At 40.3% G+C, this 24,887-nt stretch overlaps 1 protein-coding gene across 1 annotated transcript in view; it reads right to left on the bottom strand.

The window, feature by feature from the left end:
• The window catches only part of LOC142655529 (aldehyde oxidase-like), a 90,513-nt gene that overhangs the window by 56,444 nt on the left and 9,182 nt on the right, over positions 1–24,887 (bottom strand). The window contains exons 4-13 of the mRNA XM_075829787.1: positions 24,606–24,714; positions 12,753–12,879; positions 11,464–11,525; positions 9,980–10,102; positions 7,403–7,483; positions 5,766–5,907; positions 1,831–1,923; positions 1,592–1,743; positions 1,416–1,509; positions 1,021–1,130 (exon numbers count right to left, since the gene is read on the bottom strand). Coding sequence (XP_075685902.1) covers positions 1,021–1,130; positions 1,416–1,509; positions 1,592–1,743; positions 1,831–1,923; positions 5,766–5,907; positions 7,403–7,483; positions 9,980–10,102; positions 11,464–11,525; positions 12,753–12,879; positions 24,606–24,714 — 1,093 coding nt within the window. The remainder of the gene's footprint in view (positions 1–1,020; positions 1,131–1,415; positions 1,510–1,591; positions 1,744–1,830; positions 1,924–5,765; positions 5,908–7,402; positions 7,484–9,979; positions 10,103–11,463; positions 11,526–12,752; positions 12,880–24,605; positions 24,715–24,887) is intronic.

Consider the following 24,887-nt stretch of genomic DNA (forward strand, 5'->3'; position numbering starts at 1 on the left):
ACAAGGGGGAGGTGAGGGGCTGTATGGCAATATTTACAAGGGGGAGGTAGGGGGCTGTATGGCACAGTCTACAAGGGGAAGTGGGGGCTGTATGGCACTATCTACAAGGAGAGGTGGGGGGACTGCAGGGCACTATCTTCAAGGGGGGGTGGGGGCTGTATGGCACTGTCTACAATGTGGAGGTGTGGGGCTGCATGGCCCTGTTTACAAGGGGGAGGTGGGGGACACTATCTACAAGTGGGGGCTGTGTGTGGCACATAGGTGGGGAGAGGAGGGTCAGTCAAAAGTTTGCTATGGGGCCCAATGTTTCCTAGTTATACCCCTGCTCATAGGCCCTACTGTGATCCCAACATAACTAAAAGCCCCTCTGTTTTTATGGATTTGGTATCCAATAAATACAGATGACATAATGCACACTGAACCCAATTTGCAAGATTTGCACACAGAGGTTTTGGAAAAGCTAAATTGTACAGCATGAGGATCTGCGTGCAATTTTCAGTGTAATCTTTGTATTTAATGGGGTATTCTAGTTTCAGCAAATAAAAGTTAGTAATTGCACAATTACAACATTTTCTTATATACTAATATATTTTCTACTATGCTTTCTGTATCAATGCCTCACGGTTTTCAAGATCTCTGCTTGCTGTCATTTAATAGGAACCTTTATTATTTCCTTCGAGTTGATAAAAATCTGTCCTGGTCATGTGATGGACACACAGGTGCAAGGCACGTTACAAGACACAGCTGTCGTGCACCTGTGTGTCCATTACATGACCAGAACAGAATTGTATCAACTGGAAGTAAACAATAAAGGTTCCTATTGGATGACAGCAAACAGTGACATTGAAAACCATGAAGAAGCAAGACAATAAATATGTTAGAAAATTGTATAACTTGTCATTACGCAATGAATAACCTTTATTGGCTGAATCCAAAATACCCATTTAAAAGAACATTTTGCAATGAAGTCACATTTATAATATTGTTTTTAAAAGAAAACAAAAAATTATTTGAACATACTTTCCTAGAGTATGGTATATGCACAGACACCAAGATTTCTTGGGGTTTAGGGAAAGAGGATCCTGATGCCGCAAAAAAAGACTCATCTAAAGGAACTTGTTTGGTACCATCTGGTAGAAAAGAGGTGGATTAAACATTTATAAAGAGTACAAAGAAAAACGACACAAAAGACAAGTCAACGGTCAGTCCGGTTAATATTGGTTAGTTAACTAATGGCATAGCCCTGAAGTTTTGGCCTCACTTTTCAAGCCTAGAAAAGAAAAATTGTAAAATAAGTATTAAATGGCCGGTTCTTCACATAATGTACTTCTAGATGGTGTTTGATAGAATTGTTTCAGATTAAAACATCTAGATGCTTAATATGAAAATCATAAAATAACAACATTTCAAGTTACCTTTAGATGCTAGGTTTAGTACGCAGCCTCCTGCAGCCAGAACTGGGTTCAGATCCGATGTCGTAGACCGGCTAATGATGTTTCCACCCAAAGACTGGAAGAAACAGTAGATATTTATTCTGAGTAATGGAATTGCTGTATTATACTTCGTTGCATAGATGACTCTGTCTACTTACAGCAGTGTTCCTAATCTGGGCGCCTCCAAGAGTTCCGAGCTGCTGCAAGAGGACACGGAAAAGCTTGGTCTTCTCCTCTGGCAGACGTGAAACAGCATTATATAGTGTGTCTTTCAGTACTGTAAGGCTACAGGCTGCTCCAAATGTTATTCCTACAATAAAAAAAAAAGTCAGCTGATTTACAAAGACACTTGATAAAAACATTACTCCATGTAGACTAATGCAGCGCATGGCCTAACCTGTATCACGCTCAGTCACAAGGTGGAGTTCCACAATTCTTGCAGGGAAAATAATTACAGGATGAAAAATCCCTCGAAATTTCATTTCTGGTCCTAGGTAAATAAGAAAAACAAATGTAGGTATGAATATGTATTTTCAGTCCCACAAAGCATATACACCTCTGTGGCACCTCAAATGATTGTATTCGGTTTTCATTCCGCAAAAATAATACTATGGTTTTACACATGTATTGTCTGTTATTGAATGACAACTGTGCCGTTTCCCCAGGTAGCGCCAATACAGCGTCAGGCAAGGTTTATTGCTATAGAATTTGTTCACAAGACTAAAGCAGTTTCTTCCTGAGCAATCTAGACTTCCCATCAGGTATGGACTAGAACATAGCACTAAAAGGGCACAGACTGGTGCTTGCTCACATGTTTTTACCAGAATGACCTGCCTTTCAATATAATAAATGATGGTTGTCCTGTTGTGGCACCGTATGAATTACAGTCCAGAGATTAAACCTTGCAGCATTCATTGTTAACTCAATTAAACCGATTTATGAATGTATTCACACCACTTTCGAGCCAAACACCATATTTACAAAGGGCCTGACCCAATTTTTCCGCCACATACTAATGAGTGTGACAAGAGCTTCGGAGTCGTGCCAAGTACAACTCATTTTAGAATATTTTCCTCCAAGGTGTTGTTTTTCACCCATGCCAGTTTCATCAACGGCGAGCATGCTGCATGTGGGAGAGATGCCTGCACAGGGCACCAGTATGAATAATTCTCCTACAACGTCTGCACAGAGATTGTCAATTGTACTTTTAAATACACACCGGTTGCCCCAACATAGGCAAATATTTTTGAGGCTGATTTTAAGGCATCTTACGTATATATTGCATTTCCAATACCTTTTTACATTTTAATAGCTACCACCTCCCCCTCGTTAAGAAAGCGGTCCTATGTGGACAATTCTTGAGGCTGTGTAGGATTAATTCTAGTGAAGAAGACTTTCGCAACCAAGCAGCAGATCGGAACGCTAGATTACAGAGTACGGGGTACCCACTTAATATTATTGATAAAGCGCTGTGTAGAGCCAGTTCTATTAATAGGAAGGACTAAATTTATGGTACAAATAAACCTAGACAACTTAGGAAGTTCGTGTTGTCATTTAGACACAGTCCAATATCTGATGCTATGAGACGTAAAAGTAATAGTGACCTATATGAAATACCAAAAAAAAATCAACCTGTTGTCTCATTTAAAAGATCGCAAAATCTTAGAGATGTATTGGTTAAGAGTAAATTTGTCTCTAGTCAGGGTACTTGGTTGGACCGTTCTCCTTCCCCTGGTAAGCATAAACTGTTCTTTTTGCTGGTACATTATAAGAAATAGATGTATTCGATTGGGGTCGGTCATTTTTTAAGTTAGAGCTTTCATTACATGTCGCACGGATTATATTGCATACTGCATTAAGTGCCTTGCCATTTTTCTATATTAGTAAGACCATCAGAAGGATGTTCGTATGATTTAGAGAACATTTTAGATCTATTACTACTGGCAATGGTTCCCCACGAGTAATCCAACATATAAGAGAATATAGTGACGGAGGTGATGCTACTTGTATGAGATTTGCAGGATTAGTGCGGGTTAAAGCAGCTCATAATAGACATGAAACATTGTTGAAAATAGAAAATATGTGGATTGCCCGATTTGATTCCTTGGGCCCTATGGGGTTAAATGATCACAATGATTGGAACCCTATGCTAACATGGCAATGGTTCATAATAATATTTATTTTCATGTTCTTCCCCTTTTTTAAAGGTTGTACTTATATATTGTCATTTTGCAATTTTGTTATGAGCGCTATTTTTATTATCATCTTAGGTTATACCTTGTTGCGGTCATGTGATCGCTATAAATACACGTACGTATGATGCACATCACATGAAGCACCAGGATGAAGCGTCATGTGACATGAAACGGCTGTCGTGCCGATGTTTGGAGTACTGCGTTTTGCTCCTGCAGCCCATGTGTTTTTTATGGAAAATAAAATAAAGTGAAGAAAGATTGAAACGGTGAGTCCCGTTTCTTTTTTCCTTCTTCGCTTTCTATATTACGTGATTTTCCAATTTCCGTGTGGATGACACTGAGCACCATCGCAAATATTCTGGCAAGTTTTTGGATTACCACGTGGATAACGCTACAGTTACCTTATTATGTGTATGGTGTATGTGCCAAATGACCTCTTTGTGTAAATATGTCGTTTTGAATATAATACAGGCTGAAACAGGATCAGAACAAGATAAGTAAAGCAATGTATTTGGTAAGTTACTCAAACTCTTATGGCGATTTAACCTCTTAAACGGGTTTTCCAGAGAGAGAAAATTGATGGCCCATCCTGAGGATAGGCCATCAACATCATATCGGTGGGGTCCAGATCTCGGCCCCTTAGTGACTTAGATCCCTTTAACCCCTTAGTGACAAGCCTATTTTAGGTCTTAATGACTAAGCAATTTTTTTTGTTTTTCCATTGTCGCATTTAAAGAGCTATAACTTTTTTATTTTTATGTCGACATAGCTGTATGAGGACTTATTTTTGCAGGATTCGTTGTATTTTTTAATGGCACCATTTTGGGGTATATATAATTTTTTTATTACGTTTCATTAACTTTTTTGGGGGGGGAATAGAAAAAAAACCAGCAATCCCGCCATTGTTCTATGTGTTTTAAATTTACGCTGTTCACTGTGCGGCGTAAATAACATGTTACCTTTATTCTATGGTGCGATTACGACGATACCACAGATGTACAGGTCTTTTATGTTTTACTACTTTTGCACAATAAAAACACTTATTTCAGTGTATTATAGTGGTCAGCGTAAAACTGACAGGCAACCTATTAGGCCCTGTCTCTGGCATCTGAGGGGTTAAACGGCAGGGCTCGGAGTCATCTGCAATACCGGCTGTTGCAGCTAAGTGTCAGCTGGCGCCAAGGGGCAAAAATAGCAAACTGCAAGCCACTTAAATCAAGGGATTCACATGAATAAGCAGACTTTGGGACATAAAATCTAGGGAATATTGATAACATACTGGACTTATGAGCCCAAAAGGTCTTGTCTGATATTAAATGTAGTTTAGCTCAGATTGATTTATAGACATTGGGAGAACAATTACACGTCAAAATAAGACAACCAAGTGGTTCTTACTCAAAATCATCGAGCATCCAACACCTAAAATGGTCATATACTAGCAAAACAGAAGTTAGAAGTTAGTTTCTTTCACTAGGGCCGGTTTCACATGGCTGTAATATCAACACCGCGGTGATCTAAATTCAGTAATAGAACCACAGGGGGTCTAGGGGGTTGCATTCGTAACACAGAAACCTTTCGAGAGAGATATTAGCTTTTTTTTGTTTTGTTCCATGGCCATTTTTCCAATAGTGACAACACTTAGGGCAGCCATGTTGGTTGTCACTGTTAAAGGAAGTCTGTCACCAGATTTGGGGAGAAAGCTGTCAATTAGTGGCCGGTGGGCGGGGCTAGCCTCAGATCAGTAATACGGGCTGCAGGAGATAAAGTGAATTTTATAAAAAACTACTGATCATTGAAAAGTGAGTAATATAGCAAGGAAACCAGGGTCTCTGTTACTTTATACTGCCTTCAGATATTCCCTTTAAATTAACTTCTCAGAACCTGGCAACCAATTGTCATTTAGTCAGCAGGTTTAATCAAAAAGTGACAGATTCACGTCCTGTTCTGGGTGGGAATCGTCTTTAATTATAGTTGTGACTAGGAGTTATGTTTTTTTCATTTATATTTTCAAAAGGCAACACCACTTTGTGTAGACATTTAACATGATAATGTTCCTAAGTGCATCTGCTTTTCTCGTGGTCATAATGCCTCCCCAAACATTATATTTAAAGCCTTTTCCATTTTGATCTTTGCCTACCTACTGCAGTGTTCCCCACCACAAGTGGAGCTTTTGGATATTGTACTTTTAAGTTTAGTAACTCCTGGAGACTGGCCGGTGAAAACCAGGTCATGCGCTGTCCTCGAAATATCAGCTCCTTCTGGTTTTCATTGTCCATTAACTGTAGATGAGAGAACATAACAAAAAAATGAATGAGTAATAGTCACTGAATTTCTTAAGAAAATAACTTAGAGAGTGGAAGGCTACTACTTTATAGATGAATATTTTCAGAAACGACACAAATATGTCCCTTTTTTTCCCTATGCAGCTCTCTTGTCTCTTCATCAGAATCACACACTATGCGAATTTTATTTTTTTATTTTTAAGAAAATGTCAAAAAAAATCAAAAATTCTGTTTTTACTTTGTCATTATGGGGTATTGATGATGAGGAAAAACGTCATTTTTTTTTTTAGCACAAGGCCTCAACATAAGAAAATGTGAAAAAATTGAAAGGGTCTGAAGACTTTCTGAATGCATTGTATGCTTAATTTTCTATAAGCGAGAATACGTAATTAAACGCCAGATAACTCCTCTGTTTCCATACTGCATGCTGGAGTAGATTTGTTAAGTAAAATGTTTCAAAAACCAATAAAAATATAAACATAAAAAATAAAATTAGAACTAGTTTTGAAACATAACAAGGATTGCTCTATTAGCATTTATTTGTACAAGTAAGGTTAGGTTGACACTTCCTTTAGATCTTTTCCTATAGGTTTCCAGCATGATGTGCTATTCTTTCCAGTAAAAGTCAATGGGATCAATCATGATCTGTTATAAAATAGGACATAACGGATCTGTCATAACCGCCATGACTCATGTAAAAAGAGAACCCACAAGTCGCCTTTGCTTGTCTACGCTTAGTGAAGCTTTACCTTGCTGATGCATTTATTTGAGCCAAGACCCGCATCAATATGAGGGGGGGGGGATCAAGCTGCATGTGACAGCAGGAAGGAAGGTCACAGCCTGTTACGGTCATCTCTCCCCCTGTACAGCCGTACAGTAGTCCCAATGGGGGTGATACAGGTACTTTTCCATGTTATCCCCCTTCTTACCAATGAGAAAGGATATATGCTCTGTAATTGTCACATTTAAGGTGTTTTTTTTACTAAGCGATGACCAGAAGATCCGTTACACATCACCCCCTGCACCTAATCAGACCATTTGTCAACTTTGTGACTCAAAAGTTTATTGGCATCTGGGGATTTTTGGTCTCTTCAGTTCTGGTGATTTTGTGAAGATATGTGGAAGTAGACACAGGCATAAGTGGCATGTATGAACTCTGCACATCTTGAACTTCTATTTAGGAAGTGTTGTGCATCTCAGACTCTTTCGTTCAGGCTTTTAGCCACAAACATGAATTTTCTATGCATTTTTACAAAAGGTTACCCTATGATGCAAAATTGCATGAAGGCACCCATGAGTGTAAAGTGCTGGGTGCCATTTTCACAATGTGCTAGATGTCTACTTTTAGAAAAGATATGGGTTTGTGGATATAATGTGATTTTTTTTTATTTTAGAATTCAGGTTTTATTATTATTTATTATTGTCCCAAAACGCTGGGCAGCGAAACGGTGAAACCACAGATGTCGTGGTGATTAAAAAGAATGCTTCTTACTATTAGTTCTGGAGGAAAGATCAGCTCTTGTGTCGGGTCAAGAGGCAAGAAGTTGTCTTCTTTAAACAACCCTGTGCAAACCTACAAGAAATAAATAAGCAAAAACAAATTATGACTGAATTCTAGATTTCTACAAGAAAAAGCAAGGACGAAGTAAGTCATTGCTACATCAATGGCCGCTCCATATTTTCATCACTGAGTAATGGATATGGAAATGCTCTTCAAAGTTAAAATGAATAAAGCTAAATAGTGAAAGAGGTAGAGAATATAAATAAAAACAATAATTGTAACAGATCAGATTACAGGGATCTCTCTCCTGATCTATTTATACTCAGAACTATAACTATTTTTTGGTGCATCTTCTATTTCTCGAGCAGGGGTCTCAAACTCGGCCGGGTAAATGGGCCGCACATAGAAAAAATGTGAAGTTGACGGCCCACATTACTTTCAAATTTGATACAATACAAATTACTGTTAGTCAATTAGTTATTTGAAATACTATAACAATTCTACATTACTATAATAATACTACATTACTATAATAATAATACATTACTATAAGAATACTACATTACTATAAAAATACCCCATTACTATAATAATACTACATTACTATAAGAATATTACATTACTATAATAATATTACATTACTATAACACTACTACATTACTATAAAAATACTACATTACCATAAGTATACTACATTACTATAATAATACCGCTAGGTTTAAACTTAAAATTGTACTGCCTGGTAGAAGGATTAAAAACACATTTTATTAAAAGTATTAGACTTAAAAAATGGTCTCTTAAGCCACATACATAAACAGGCACAGGCAGATAGTATCAGGAAGGAGATACAGGGTCTCTATCCAGAATGCATCCACTTTGCATGCTCCTGATCCACTGCCAATGATATTAGTGGGACACTAATATTATTGGCAGTGGATCAGGAGCATATATTATAAGCATGCAAAGTGGATGCATACTGGATAGAGACACCCTGTATCTCCTTCCTGATACTATCTGCCTATGCCTGTTTAGGTATTTGGAAGTGAAATTTCAATAACTTTTGAACGTAACATCAGCCCCTCTCATAGGTAGTGCAACAAAGCCCCCCTTGTAGGTACTGCCACAAAGCCCCTCGTCCCAGGTAGTGCCACACAGCTGCCCTCCCATGTAGTGCCACACAGCCCCCTCCCATGTAGTGCCACACGGCCCACCACACAGCTATTGCCACACAGACCCCCTCCGAGGTAGTGCCACACAACCCCCCTCCTAGGTAGTGCCTCCCAGACCCCCTTCCTGGTAGTGCCACCTAGCACCGTCCCTGGTAGTATAACACAGCCCCCCTCCCTGGTAGTGCCACACAGCCCCCCTCCTTGGTAGTGCCACAAAGCCCCCTCCCTGTTAGTGCCACACAGCCCCCCTCCCTGTAGGTAGCGCCTTTGGGGCTCCCTATAGGAGTGGAATCCCCCGCCATTGCATTGCCGAAGTCCTGGCAGGGGATTCCTCTCCAGGAGGAGCTCTTGACATCACTGTATATATATGGGTAGTGATGTCAGGGGCTTCTACAGGAGTAGAATCCCTAGCAGAGTGTCGGAAATGCTCTGGCCAGGGATTCCGCTTCTGGAGGAGCCCCTGATGTCACTACCCATATATGAACATGGACGTCAGGGGCTTCTCCAGGAGCAGAATCCCGGGCCAGAGCATCGGCAATGCTCTGGCTGGGGATTTCACTCCTAGAGGGAGCCCCAAAGGCACTACCTACAGGGAGGGGGGCTGGGTGGCATTACCAGAGAGGGGGCTGTGTTGTGCTACCAGGGAGGGTGGATTCCCTCTAGGAGTGGAATCCAGGGCAAGAGTGTCGACAACGTTCTGGCTGGGGAGTCCGCTCTTGAAGGAGCCATGACTGCTGCATCAGCAACCGGCGTCCGAGTGGGCCCCCCTACAAGGGTAGTGGGCCCCGGCACTTGCTGACGCTGGCCCTGCGCTATGTACAGGAGGGGGGGTGAGATAATTTACAGGGGGGGTGCGGCATTTTCTACAGGGGTGTTTGTTCGGTGCTCCTCCTTCGGCCTGCTCTCTGGTGTCCCGAGGATGTCCCGGAAGCTTCAGTGCACCACGGGCCGCAGATAACAGCCTCAGGGGCCGCGTGTTTGAGACCTTTGGTCTAGAGGAAGGAGTGTTTCTACACAAACATGGGAGGGGATTCTTTACTGTAAGAGCAGTGAGATTATGGAACTCTCTGCTACAAGAAGTTGTTATGGTGAATTCACAGAAAGAGTTCAAAAGGGACCTGGATACCTTTCTTGAGTGTAATATTATTACAAGTTCTATTTACTAGATTACTGGAGATGGGTCAATGATCCCAGCATTTATTCTGATTGCCATATTGAAGTCGGTAAGGAATTTTTCCCGGATTTGAGGAAAATTGACTTTTACCTCAAGGGTTTTTTGGATTCCTTGGGATCAACATTGTAGAATAATAGACTGAACTGGATGAACGTATTTCTTTTCTCGGTCTCACAAACTATGTTACTATGTCAGATTATACATAGAAATAAGAAAGAAACTTACATCTCCGGAAACAGAATCTTGAGCTTCATTCAGTCCATTGACTCCATTCACCCCATTACTCTTGATTGTGTCTCCATTCACATTACAAGTTCCATTCTCCTTCAGCTGACAGCAATCCGCTTTCTTTAAAAAAAACATTTTACAATATAAAAAATGAGATACAGTAATAATGGAAAAATTGTTTCTCCTGCAGTCCTAATGCTATTTTTGACTGTTTTACTAAAATTACACTGGTTTTGATCACAAGGTTTGTATAAAGGGTTAGATGTTGCCACAGACCATTCTAGACGTATTGTAAGCGACTGTTTCTTTGAAAAATACATGTGGACATCTGCTATAGGAAGATGAATTTAATGCATCTTATTGCCATTGCAGTTGCATCAGAGATTCTCATTACTGCCCAAACTGGTCCAACTGAGCGTAGCCCTGAATAAGGAATGATTCCAGAAACATTTGGATTTGTTGCTAAAGCTAAAATTTTAGAGGACCAGTCTATTGGTATTACCTTGTCCAACACACTATTAAAGGGGTTGTCCAGTCCCAAAAAAATGAAGGCCCATCCCCAGGATGGGCCATCAATATCTGATCGGTCATGGTCCGATTCCCCACACCCCCGTTGATAAGCTGTTTTGAAGGGGCTACAGCGCTCATAAAAGCGCTGCTTTCATTTCATTTCCTTTACTGCTCACATTGTGAATCGCCGACACACTTGTAGTGGTGGTTCACAGTATTACAGCTTTCCTTTCACTTCAGTACGAGCACTGCGGCCCTTTCAAAACAGATGATTGGCAGGGGTGCAGGGAGTCAGACATTGGCCAATCAGATATTGATGGCCTATCCTGAGGATAGGTCATCAATTTTTTGGGACTGGACAATCTCTTTAACTTTTGGCATGACAGTGCATTTTACTGTTTTCTAAGAATACTTGTATTGTTTTCTGGAAGCATCTTTATACATTTATCTAAAATGGGACTTCGAATGGTATTACACATTGTGAGTTTGTGACTTATATGTTTGTAATTGCCAAAGAATTTGTAAAGCCAATAATTTAAAAAACTTAAAAAAATAAAGCATTCTTTGGTCAATTGGCTTCCAATGAAATTGGTCCCAGAGCATATCTACCTGAGTTAGGCAAATCAGATTGTGAGCTCCCGTAATATAATAAAAGCTGATATTAGTGAATTATGTGTACAGTGCTGCAGAATATGCCAAAGCCATATAAACATGTATTTTATAAAAATCGGCACGTCACCAGACCCCATAAAACAGGCTACTGCTAAGGACAGGGATGAAGCCAAGCGATCAGCCAGATGGAAAGCGGACTTCTATACCCCAGCTCCCTGCCTCTTAAATGCGTCGAGTGATGTTGGTGCATGCGCAGTGTAAAGCGTTGCAAAATCATCATCCCCGAAAAGGAAACCCTGAGGTTCAGCAGAGACCAGTTTGGGAAACAAAAATTTCTGTTCAATTTCTTCTTAACTTACATTACAGAAAGTTTTGCATCCATCAACTATTGGTCGATATCCAGTACAACGACACAGGTTACCTAGTGAAAAGAACATGAGTAAACAAAGGGTTAAAGGCAGAAGTTAAACCAGTTTGTACACTTTTTCTTTTAAATAACCATACAAAAGAACTTGTCACTTGCTTGACCCTTATAAAAATAAACATATGGCTGTATTCCAGTCTTCCAAGAGAATAAACATACAAAACTGATAATGTCACATGACTGCGTGGAGATAACGCCACAAGCATGACACATCACTGCAGACACAAGCTTCAACAGAGGGGTCTGGGGACAGTGTTCCTTAAAAAAAAAAAAAAAGTATATTGGAAATTAATTTCTGAAAAAACGTTCAACAAAAATTTGTATGTAAGAAAATTAAGTGTTAAGTAGAGGGTGTTGTTAATCTGCTAATATATATCCAAGGTTCCTGTGTCAAGATCAATGTCTTGAGAGAGACCAAGACTGTTGTTGTTATTATTATCACCAACATCGCGTTGTAGGAAGTCATCACTGTGTTTCATGCTTTATGTTATGCTGGAGTAGCATTTCTAGTTCTGAATTATATACCTTTTTTTCTTTTAGATGGGAGTGTGTATTTGATCAATTAAAGGTCCTCATACACATAGACGTCAGATTGTCAGTCGGTCCCAAAATCGGTGGCTTCGGCCGACTATCTGACATCTATGGGGGTGTCCAGACTTTGCTCCGGCGTCAGATGTCGGGAGAAAATAAGGATTAGACATGTTGGATCCTTTATTCCCCTCACCCCATTGAATACTCATGCATGCTCGGGTGAGCCTAGCGCACATGTGGGACTCAGGAAGAATAGCCACATACGAAAAAGCTGAAATTGAAGTTATCTATATCACAAGAATAGTGGACTATGTCCTGCCTGACTTGTATAATGTGTAGGGAGGAGGGAGTTGAATCAATGATAAAGTCTATCTCCCCCACTTTCGCTCAGTAGTCCCTGCTGACAGGAGAATCTATTATTCTGGTGGTTTTTCTGTATAAGGGATAATATATCTTTACATAGGTACACCATGGGAACAGAATATGGGTCTGAATGCAGCTGGCACACTATCCAGGTGCAAAAACGTAAAAAAAAAAATGGTACAACTTGCTCTCCGCAAACTTTTATTACATATATGGACTTCAAAAGGTGTCTCTAACACACTGAGTAATGGAGGCATTTGTGCAAGTCCTTCTGTATGGCAATTTTGTTTTTTTCCAGAAAATAAAATTAAGTCCATGAAATGATCATACCTCCCAGTGCTTCATTTATCTGTTGCATAGTGGGTTGAGGATGATTTCTCAGCAATGAATACATGGACATCACCATCCCTGGAGTACAGAACCCACACTGAGAACCATGAGCTTTTGCTATTCTTTCCTGCGGGTAATATTAGCAACAATAATAAAATGACTGCAAGTGTTAAATATAAAACGAAAACTTCAACTAAAGAGGGGCAATATGCAAAACGTCAGATGCAAAATCAGAATATACAACAGTAAACATACAGTTATAAAAAAAAAAACACCTTGTGACAGGGACCAGCAGCTTATTGTATCATGTCATTAATCTTGGTTCACCTTTGAATGCAGTTTTACAGTTAAACTGTAATCTACACAAAACTTTAAGCAATTTTGCAGTTATTTTTCTATACTTCTCTTGTACTGACGGCTGATGAATTATTATCACCCACAGCAACATTCACAATTGTTCAGTCTGCTAAGCTCAAATTTCCCAGCACTTCCTACTGCCTCGATTTCTGTCTAGAGCTTGCTCTGGTTCTTTGACTGCTACAGCAGGCACTGTATAGTAATCCTATATAAAAAAAATAAAAAACTCTGCCTGAATACAATCTAGCAGAGAGCATTTCATGTAATCGGTAAATGCCGTGGCGTACATATTGTAGACGATCAGGAAACACAGCAAAAGTAAAACTTAGACTCCTTTCAAGTGCTGCCTCACACCACCACATTCCTAAACAGCACACAATTATAAAACAGGATGTACAACCCCTGGATGCCATGGAGAGAGGTCTCCACTTTTACCCTAAGGTGCGGTTAATGCTCTGGCGCATATGGTAGCCTATTCACTTGAATTGGGTCCATGTAATTTTATATTTTTCAGGGGCTGATCTCCAGGGGGGCTGCATTTACAAAGGAGGAACTCCTCGCTGGACAACCCCTTCAAGAATCACAGGTGTGGAATTTGTGAAAAATAATGGAAATCTAATACTTGCCTTTAAATGGGTTATTCCTATCTCGGACATTTATGGAATATCCACATAAAATAACATAAATGTCTGATAGACACAGGTCCCACCTTTGAAACCCAGACCTATGTCGAGAATAGGCCCTCATGAATACCGTCCTAGCTTTTTCCGCTGTCGCTGGTCTCCGGTCCACTAAGTGACGAGTTGGCTGGGTGTATGGAAACAACCAAGCTTGCTAAGCTACACTGTTTCTGTGGCTCCAATAGTAGTGAATTGGAGTTCCGGAAACAGCGTAGTCTGCTGTGCTCTGCTCCTTCTGTAACTCCCATTCACTTCTATGGGAGTTACAGAAACCAATCAGTCCAGCAAGCTCGCCTGTTTCGGTACTCTCGGCCAACTCATAACTCAGTGTCCTGGGACTAGCGATAGCAGGAGAAGGTAAAACGGCGGTCATGGGGCCTCATTCTAGAGAAAGATGGTGCTCCCATCTCTGAGACCCGCACCTATTGGACGTTTAACCCATTAGTGACCACCAATACGCCTTTTCACCGTGGCCACTAAGGGCTTTATTCCGATGCATACGCCTTTTCACGGCGCTGCATCAGAATAAGTAAACAGCGCCGGGAGCAGTTAAATCTTCCTGATCTCAGCTACCAGAGGTAGCTGAGACCAGGAAGCAGCCCTGCTCGAACGGGCGAGATCGATATCAGTATCGGTCTCGCCCGTTTAACACCTCAGATGCGGCGCACAATAGCAAGCGCCGGATCTGAGTGGTTTTGGAGAGAGGGAGGGAGATCCCTCTCTCACCCCATCAGCACCCATGGCAGTCGGGGGCCTAATAAAGGCCCCCTGGTCTGCCCCTAGTTATGCCTGCTAGGCCATGCCAGAGGCATGGCTTAGCAGATGCCTGTCAGTTTTACAAGGACAGGTAGTAATACACTGCAATACAGAAGTATTGCAGTGTATTATAAAAGCAATCAGACAATTGCATAGTGAAGTCCCCCAGTGGGACTAGTAAAAAAGAAAAAAAAAAGTTTAATAAAGTTAATAAATAAATAAGTGGAAAAAAAATTAAAAACCCACTTTTTCCCGTTACAAAATGCTTTATTATTAAAGAAACAAAAAAAGTTACACATATTTGGTATCGCCACGACCCCAATTATAAAGTTATTACATTATTTAACCCGCTCGGCGAACACCGTAAAAAAATAAAGTAAAAAAAAATGCAAGAATTTATGTTTTCCGTGACTCCTGCCTTAAAAAACAATGTGATAAAAAGTGATAAAAAGTCACATGTATTCCAAAATGGTACCAATAAAAAACTACAAGTCGTACCATAAAAAAAAAGTTAAGAAAAATGAATCAATAAATTATATGTAACCCAAAATGGTGCTATTAAAAATACAACTTGTGCCTCAAAAAAACAGGACCTTACAGCTATGTCAACGCAAAAATAAAAAAGTTATAGCTCTTTGAATGAGACGAAGGAAAAACATAAAAAATAGCTTGGTCATTATGGCCTAAAATAGGCTGGTCACTAAGGGGTTAAGGCATATCCTGTGAATATGCACTAAATGTCCAAGATTGGAACTCTTTAAGTTCAGCACAGCAATGGCAGTGAGTAGAGTTATCACTGTAAAGGGATTTTCCAACTAAAGTAAGTGACGACATATCAGTAGGGGTCCAATTGCCATAACCTGTAGGATATTATCATCTTTAAAGATCATAATATAAAAATGATCAGAAAATGTGCAACTTGGAGATATTTAATTGACATGGTAGTGGAATAAAAGGACCATGTGCCATGTTTAAAGGTGTGTTTTTGCTGTTACTTTCCACAAGAGATTGGGGGGAACTAAAATATAAATACTTCTGAGCAGGGGTGGAATCCGGCCGGTTTGCCGCGTTTCTCCTGAAACGGTTGCTAAAATTACAGCCGGTTCAGAGAAGTGAGGTGAAGCGGGAACCCGGAACTAGTCCCTTGCACTCAATTGTATCCGCGTCCTTAGGACGTGGATACAATTGAATTGGCTAGCGCTGCCCTTGTGAGGGACAGGATGCCTAGCCATTCAGCGCTGTAGCGATTATGCCGTAGACGCCACCGCGTCGTTCCGCTGTATGAGACCTGGCGTTGCTGGAGGAATGTGGGGGAACAGGGAATAAGTATATGTTTTTTTTTTCTTTTACAGTGAGCAGAGTTGGGGGCCTTATCTACAGGGGATGCTACAGGGGGCACTATCTACAGGGGACCTATATACAGGGGACACTACAGGTGGCACTATCTACAGGGGACACTACAGGAGGCACTATCTACAGGGGACTCTATAGGGGGCCCTATCTACAGTGTACTCTACAGGGTGCACTATCTATAGGGGGCATATCTACAGTGGACTCTACATGGGAACTATATACAGGGGACTCTATAAGGGCCCTATCTACAGGGGACACTACATGCGGAACTATCTACAGGGGACTCTATAGGGGGCCCTATCTACAGTGTACTCTACAAGGGACACTATCTATAGGGGGCGAATCTACAGTGGACTCTACATGGGCACTATATACAGGGGACTATATAGGGGGCCCTATCTACAGAGAATGCTACAGGGGACACTAACTACAGGGGACTCTATAGGGGGCTCTATCTACAGGGGCCCTATATACAGGGGACACTACAGGTGGCACAATCTACAGGGGAAGCTACAGGCAGAACTATCTACAGGGGATTCTATAGGGGGCCCTATCTACAGGGTACTCTATAGGGGCATTATCTATAGGGGACATATAAACATTGTACTCTACATGGGAGCAATATACAGGGGACTCTATAGGGGGCCCTATCTACAGGGGAAGCTACAGGCAGAACTATCTACAGGGGACTCTATAGGGGGCCCTATCTACAGGGTACTCTACAGGGGGCACTATCTATAGGGGGCGTATCTACAGTGGACTCTACATGGGCACTATATACAGGGGACTCTAAAGGGGGCCCTATCTACAGGGGATGCTACAGGTGGAGCTATCTACAGGGGACTCTATAGGGAGCCCTATCTACAGGGGGCACTATCTATAGGGGGCATATATACAGTGGACGCTACATGGGCACTATATACAGTGGACTCTATAGGGGGCCCTATCTATAGGGGACTGTATGGGGCCCTATCTACAGGGGACTCTATAAGGGCTCTATCTACAGGGGCCCTATCTACAGGAGACACTACAGAAGGCACTATCTACAGGGGACTCTATAGGGGCCCTATCAACAGGGGAAGCTACAGGCAGAACTATCTACAGGGGACTCTATAAGGGCCCTATCTACAGGGGGCACTATCTATAGGGGGCATATCTACAGTGGACTCTACATGGGAACTATATACAGGGGACTCTAAAGGGGGCCCTATCTACAGGGTACGCTACAGGCGGAACTAGCTATAGGGGACTCTATAGGGGCCCTATGTACAGGGGGCACTATCTATAGGGGGTGTATCTACAGTGAACTCTACATGGGAAATATATACAGGGGACTCTAAAGGGGGCCCTATCTACAGGGTACGCTACAGGCGGAACTATCTACAGGGGACTCTATAGGGGGCCCTATCTACAGGGTACTTTACAGGGGGCACTATCTATAGGGGGCATATCTACAGTGGACTCTACATGGGCACTATATACAGTGGACTCTATAGGGGGCCCTATATATAGGGGACTGTATGGGGCCCTATCTATACGGGACTCTATAGGGGGCTCTATCTTCAGGGGACTCTATAGGGGGCGTATCTATAGTGGACTCTACCTGGGCACTATATACAGGGGACTCTACAGGTGGAACTATCTACAGGGGACTCTATGGGGCCCTATCTACAGGGAACTCTACAAGGGGGCCCTATCTACAGGGGACTCTACAGCGGGGCCCTATCTACAGGAGGCGCTAGAGGGGCCCTATCTACAGGGGACGCTACAGGGGGCACTATCTACAGGGGACTCTATAGGGGGTCCTATCTACAGGGGACTCTATGGGGCCTTATCTACAGGGGACTAAGGGGGCCCTATTTACAGGGGGCCCTATCTACAGGGGCTGTATACACAGGGGGCACTATCTACAGGAGGCACTATTTACAGGGGACTCTACAGGAGGCACTATCTACAGGAGGCACTATTTACAGCCTACAGGGGGAACTATCTATAAGGGGTTCTATGAAGGGCACAATCTACAGGTGGCATTGTGAGTGCCCCTATCTACAGGGGAACTGTGTGTAGGATGCATTACTTTTTCAAAAATAGGGATTTTGCTGATACCCTCACTTATTTATTATATATAAAGTGAGTTTTGGGGAACCACAAAGGTGTCTACCACCAGTTTATGCTATTTTTTATTTAGGAAATAGGAAGAGGGGATAAGAGTTGTGGTTCCTATAGGAAAATAAAATTGAAATAGTAAAAATAATAAACTTTATTGATATATTTAATTAAAATATTTTTTTAGAAAGTTTTTATAATTATCCAATGTAGGTCAGAATTAATTGCGGTGCAGATGACCCCTTGTCCTGCACTTTAAGAGCAAAATTTGTCTTGTATATAATTTACTATCAAATGCTACTGTCATACAACAACAAAGTTAAACCTTATTTGTTGCTAAGGCTGATAAAATTGTTGTTTTGGATTGAGCTTTATTCACTGTTCAATGGTAAACTGAATAAAGATCTGATCACAGTGGTATAGTGATCTAATATTCCAAATGTGCTATTATTGTATGCACTGAGTAAATCAGCATTTGCTGTTAGTCATTGGACACTGTATCAGTTTTTTGTTCTCTTATGTGCACTGACAGTTTCAATATTGTCTATTAGTTAAGAGACATTGTATCAAATTCTTTAGGTTCTCTTATGTGCACTGAGTGTATCAATTTTTGCTTGTTAGTTAATAGATATTGTGTCAGTTTATTCAGGTTCTCTTATATACACTGAGTGTATCAGCACTTGCTGTTAATCCATAGACACTATTTCAGTGTCTTGAAGTTCTCTTGGTGTAGATACAAGATACAATAGACAAAGTGCGATAGAGTGTCGTGCTGAGATTAAAATTTTCCCAAAAGCTCTGTATACGTCTATTGATAAATTGATTCAGCAGTCCACATTGTGTTGTTATACAACGCTGACCACTTCTATCAGAAATAGCTACGATGCGGTAACCTGTGTGAATGAGCACTACAGGGAGTGCTCTGATTATTGAGTGCTCGCTGTCAGTTCTCACCGTTAGTTTGTGAGAGACCGTGAGCAGCAGCACAATGCAGTATTCGGGCTAATGGCCTGTGTGTTCCGCCTTTGCAAATGGCATACACCGCCGATCCTTAATATTAGGATCAGCAGCGATGCAATTCGCCTATTTGTAAATAGAGTTGCACTATGTAAAGTGCTCTATTTGTGGGGTGCTAGCTGCCTGTTCTCACCGTTATCACGGGAGAGGCAGTAGATAGCAGCACGGTTTGATAGTCTGGTTAACAAGCCTGTATATATCAATCAGCTAGCTCAGTGAGCACTGTCAGGGATTTCACCCAGCAGCGTCTGACAGGATACACGCACCGCTCTAATTCAGGGAGCAGCGCTTCCACATATAAGTCGTTGCCGACTATTGATTGATGTTGTAGGTAGCATTAGATGAAGCTAGGACCTTAAACATTGGTTTCATAAATATGACTAGACACCCGATGCGCGTTTCGCCGGCATTCCGGCTACCTCTTGGGGTGTGACCCGCCGGTTCTGACGCCCTTAAATATGGTAAGTGCTGATTGACAGCTAAAGGGGCCAATGGGATTGTTTTGAATATAACAGTGTGTAGATGACAGGTAGATTAATTCCAAATATCTGTCCTAAGGCTCAATATTATTTCTTAACAGAAAGATCAATTTTAAGAGAGGTTTTATTTTGATATTGAATGTTGCTCTTAGTTTCTTTTATCTATTTTAGTTTATAAATTGCTAATACACATGAATGTCTAGATTATTCGATTAATTCATATCAAATTGTTTTTTATATATATAGAGCCTGATCAGATAAAGCGAGAAAGATTTATTTAATAATATATATATAATTTATTGATAATACTTGCTGAACTCAATTTGTTGATGTTTATTTTAGTGTCCAAAATACATAAATATATATATATTCATATACATATCTCCTATTTTATATTCTTCACTTTAAACTGTTTTTATCATCTAATTATAGACCATCTATTGTTTTTTATTATTCATGTACTGGAATGACATCCATAAATATTACTCAAACAGTTCGTATAATTTAAAGGAAGAGAAAAAGAGATACAAATTGTTTAGCGTAATGAATTATTAAATTATCTATTTTTCTCGTGCTTATGGTGAATTACCAGTTGTGGTTTATTAATTATTCTAAGTTATGAACCAAGAGTATTTATCAGTTTTTATCAGTTTTTTGGGGGTTTCTAAATGGGAAGTATATATTCACAGAAAGCAGCCAAAATTGAAACTCTCATTTAAGCCATTCGGATTAACAGAGTTTATCTGAAAGATCCACTGACTTTCTCTTTTTAAAAGGGCTTCATCCAAATTGCCTCCTCTTATACCCATTTTGAGTTGGCAAATTGCCCATCCTTTGAGGTTTGTCCAATCTAGATTATGATGTTGCTTATAATGTCTAGCGATTGGGGTCAGGGTGAAGGGTTTATTTTGTGCCTGCCTATCTAGTTTATTTTTCTCATAATTTAGGATGGAACCAATATGCTCTCTAATTCTAACCCTCAACTCTACTTTTTCAGTGTTTGACACAATTTTATTCATGGGCACAGTGTACGATACTATTCTATTTAGGGGCACAGTGTATGGTACTATTATATTCATGGGTACAGTGTGTAGCACTATTATATTTAGGGGCAGTGCATGATACTATTATATAGTGTGTGGCACTATGAGAATTTTATCTTCGTTTATAGGTGCGGAAATGTTGGAAAAGTGAGCTTCCAAAGACATATGAGCGGCAAACTCCAGAAATGGGTCGTGACCAGAAGGCGTCATCATAGAGGTCTGGACCGAATGGACAAGAAAAGAGAACGACTCCAATCTGAGGAGACGTCACCTGAGTTACTAAATGTAAATGTTTATTCACCCTATGACTGATCAGTACTATAGTCACTGTATGATCTGCAGCGAGCTGATGGGTGTATCGTTCTTTTTTTGTGAAACAGCAACTCCCAGCATATCCTTACTATTGTTCAGGCTACACTGGGAGCTGTAGGTTTATGCCGTACAAACTTATATGGCAGGGGTTAAACTGAACTTGCAAATGATCTCTGTACTGAGCTGTATTTGTATACTGATATATACAGTATATAAAACAAAGCTCAGTACATATATATATATATACATCACAACCAAAACCAAACTCAGTTCATATATACATCATAACAACCAAGCTCAGAACGTGTGTATATATATATATATATATATATATATATATACTGAGCTTGGTTTTGGTGCTGAATTTATACGCTGAGCTTGGTTCTGGAGTTGTATATATGTACTGAGACTTGTTCTGGTACTGAATATATGTACTGAGCTTGGTTCTGGCACTGTATTTATGTACTGAGCTTGGTTCTGGTGTTGTATATATGTACTGAGCTTGGTTCTGTATATATGTATAGAGCTTGGTTCTGTGTAAATGTACTGAGCTTTGTTCTGGCGCTGTATTTATTCACTGAGCTTGGTCCTTTTATATATATATATATATATATATATATATATATATATATAATCCAAAAATCAGGCAGCACTCCAAGGTATAAGTAAGGTAGAAAAAGGTGCTTTATTGCTCCATATACACACGACGTTTCAGCTCAACACAGGAGCCTTTCTCACTTGAGAAAGGCTCCTGTGTTGAGCTGAAACGTCGTGTGTATATGGACCAATAAAGCACCTTTTTCGACCTTGCTTATACCTTGGAGTGCTGCCTGATTTTTGGATTATATATATATATATATATATATATATAAAAATACTGAGCTTGGTTCTAGTCTATATATGTACTAAGCTTGCTTCCGGTGCTGTATATATGTACTGAGCTAGGCTCTGGAACTGTATATATGTACTAAGCTTGGTTCTGGTACTGTATTTATGTACGGAGCTTGGTTGGTGCTGTATTTATGTACGGAGCTTGGTTCTGGTACTGTATATATGTACTGAGCTTGGTTCTGGTACTGTATATATGAACTGAGCTTGGTTCTGGCACTGTATATATGTACTGATCTTGGTTCTGGTACTTTATATATGTACTGAGCTTTGTTCTGGTGCTGTATTTATGTAGTGAGCTTTGTTCTGGTGCTGTATTTATGTACTGAGTTTGGTCCTGGTGTATTTATGTACTGAGCTTGTTCTGGTGTTGTATTTATGTACTGAGCTTGGTTCTGGCATTGTATATATGTACTGAGTTTGGTTCTGGTGCTGTATTTATGTACTGAGCTTTGTTCGGGTGCTGTATATATGTACTGAGCTTTGTTCTGGTGCTGTATATATGCATTGAGCTTGGTTCTGATATTGTATATATCTGCTGAGCTTTGTTCTGGTACTGTATATATATATTGAGCTTGGTTCTGGCACTGTATTTATGTACTGAGCTTGGTCTGGCACTGTAGATATGTACTGAGCTTTGTTCTGGTGTTGTATTCATGTACTGAGCTTGGTTCTGGTGATGTATTTATGTACTGAGCTTTGTTCTGGCACCGTATCTGTGCGGAGATTTGTCGCAACTTACTTCACATGTCGCACGGTCCTCCAACCTTCTCACAGTGCACGGCCTAACTATATGGGCTGGCATGCTTAGGATATTGAATGTGCGCATATAGGTCTATACGCAATGGGTGAGTTTAATATAATGTGTTGGTAGGTAGGTATGTACGCTTATGTAATTATATACATAATGTGGAAATCCAGTTGAACATTCTGGACAGAGAATTTCTTTATTTAGAGTCCACTTTAATATAGGGTGTATTTGGAATATTGTAAATGTTTTATTTGATAATTAGAATCATTTTCCATGGCGCGATACACAGTGAAAGACCGCAACACCACCTCATCCCCGGCGCGTTTGTCTTTGTCGGCAAAACAGAGAACTTGTTGTTTAAAACTTGAATCTCACCCCTGCTTCTGCGTTTTCGCTGTCTGCGATCAGTCAGAGTTGACAGAGCTTTACATCCCAAAAGGACATAAGAAAAGGGCCCTTTTGAAGCAGACAACCCCTTTATTTATTTAAAAAAAATGATTTGCTTTTTGCAGTCAGTAATGTTTCCTAAAGGCTGAAAATCTTTGAGTTTGGTCGTTGCTGATAAATAAAATACACACATTTGCTAAAGAGCTCTGATAACTACTACAGACGGTAATGATTAACAGCTTCTAAAGACTTTCACATGCTATAGTGATTTTCACATTACTTCATATGCAGGGTACAGGTAAATAGAAAAAAATACTTTAAAGAGGCTCTGTCACCAGATTATAAGTGCTCTATCTCCTACATAATCGGATCGGCACTGTAATGTAGATAACAGCAGTGGTTTATATTTTGAAAAACGATCATTTTTTAGCAAGTTATGAGCAATTTTAGATTTATGCTAATTAGTTTCTTAAAGACCAACTGGGCGTGTTTTTACTTCTGACCAAGTGGGTGTTGTAAAGAAGTGTATGACGCTGACCAATCAGTGACCAATCAGTGTCATACACTTCTCATTGTTACATCCCAGCTTCTTTCACTGTGCTGTGGATCATGCTGGGCTGGAACAATGAGAAGTGTATGACGCTGATTGGTCACTGATTGGTCACTGATTGGTCAGCGTCATACACTCCTCTGTACAACACCCAGTTGGTCAAAAGTAAAAACACGCCCAGTTGGTCTTTAAGAAACGAAATCTAAAATTGCTCATAACTTTCTCAAAAATGATCGTTTTTCAAAATAAAAACCACTGCTGTTATCTACATTACAGCGCCAATCAGATTATGTAGGAGATAGGGCACTTATAATCTGGTGACAGAGCCTCTTTAATGCTGGAGAATGACCTATACATTTTCATAGACCATGGTCAGGCCAGGTTATGTCCTGCGTGATCCAGTGCAACGATCTGTCCAAATGCATACCCCAGTTGTATGCAACTGCATGCTTATGGCGTTGCATATGTTTGCCATTAACTACCATTAAAAAAAAAACATATACAGCTTGGTATATTCTTTACTTGTATACAGTTGTATTGAAAAACGTAGTCAACTGCGCTTTTTAAAACATTTTATAATCAAAACTATTGAACTTTATTTCCTTGCTTGGCCCCAATACCTTCTTTATTCATTGGTACCCCTGGAAAATAGCTAGTTCTCTATTGCACTACCCGCTAGTGGACATTAAGAGAAGTGCAGAAGTGTAAATGCCAGAAATCGGCTTTTAATATGGTTGTAAATTGTGAACTGCAGAAGAAATATGTGAATTGTGAAATAGAATGTCATTGTATATGCCAAATATTTTTAATAGGTATTAGACATCAAGAAGTACATATGTGAGGGGATATGTTCAGATTACAGCTCTTGGGACACAAGATTCTGATGTGCGTGCTAGATAAAACTTGGTCCATGATCAAACCTCTCACAGTCCCGGTAATTTATACAGACATTTTATACCTAGGCTTGCCAGAACATGACAGTATGTTACGCAAGAAAATAAAATCTGTAATTACCAATTCTAAGTATCATAGTACATAAAACCATCGTAGTTATAAACAGCTTGGATTTCAATACTCCAGTAAAATAAGTATAACCTACAGCGATTCAGAGCAAGAATACAAAAAGGAGGACATTTCTATAATTGATTTTTATTAAAACAATCTCATCAATTACCTGTACCGGGTGCAGCCTACTGGTTGTACTCCCAATTCCTTCCACGGTGGTGATAGCAGCTCCGTGCAGCGAGCATACTGGTAGCAGGCAAGCATTGGCCGAATAATGACTTAAAGGGTTAAGGCACAAACTGAAATGAAAAGTGTGGCCACACATGCAGATCTGCTTGGATTAAACAGTGCATGTAAAGTCTCCATGCATAGGGAATAGAGGGTATCTGGATTCCTGGATGTGTCGCCCTGGTCTCCTGGAGTAACCTTCAGCCCACTCGATTTTTACTTG

The sequence above is a fragment of the Rhinoderma darwinii genome, chromosome 6 (genome assembly GCF_050947455.1).
Source record: "Rhinoderma darwinii isolate aRhiDar2 chromosome 6, aRhiDar2.hap1, whole genome shotgun sequence".
Taxonomy (NCBI): domain Eukaryota; kingdom Metazoa; phylum Chordata; class Amphibia; order Anura; family Rhinodermatidae; genus Rhinoderma; species Rhinoderma darwinii.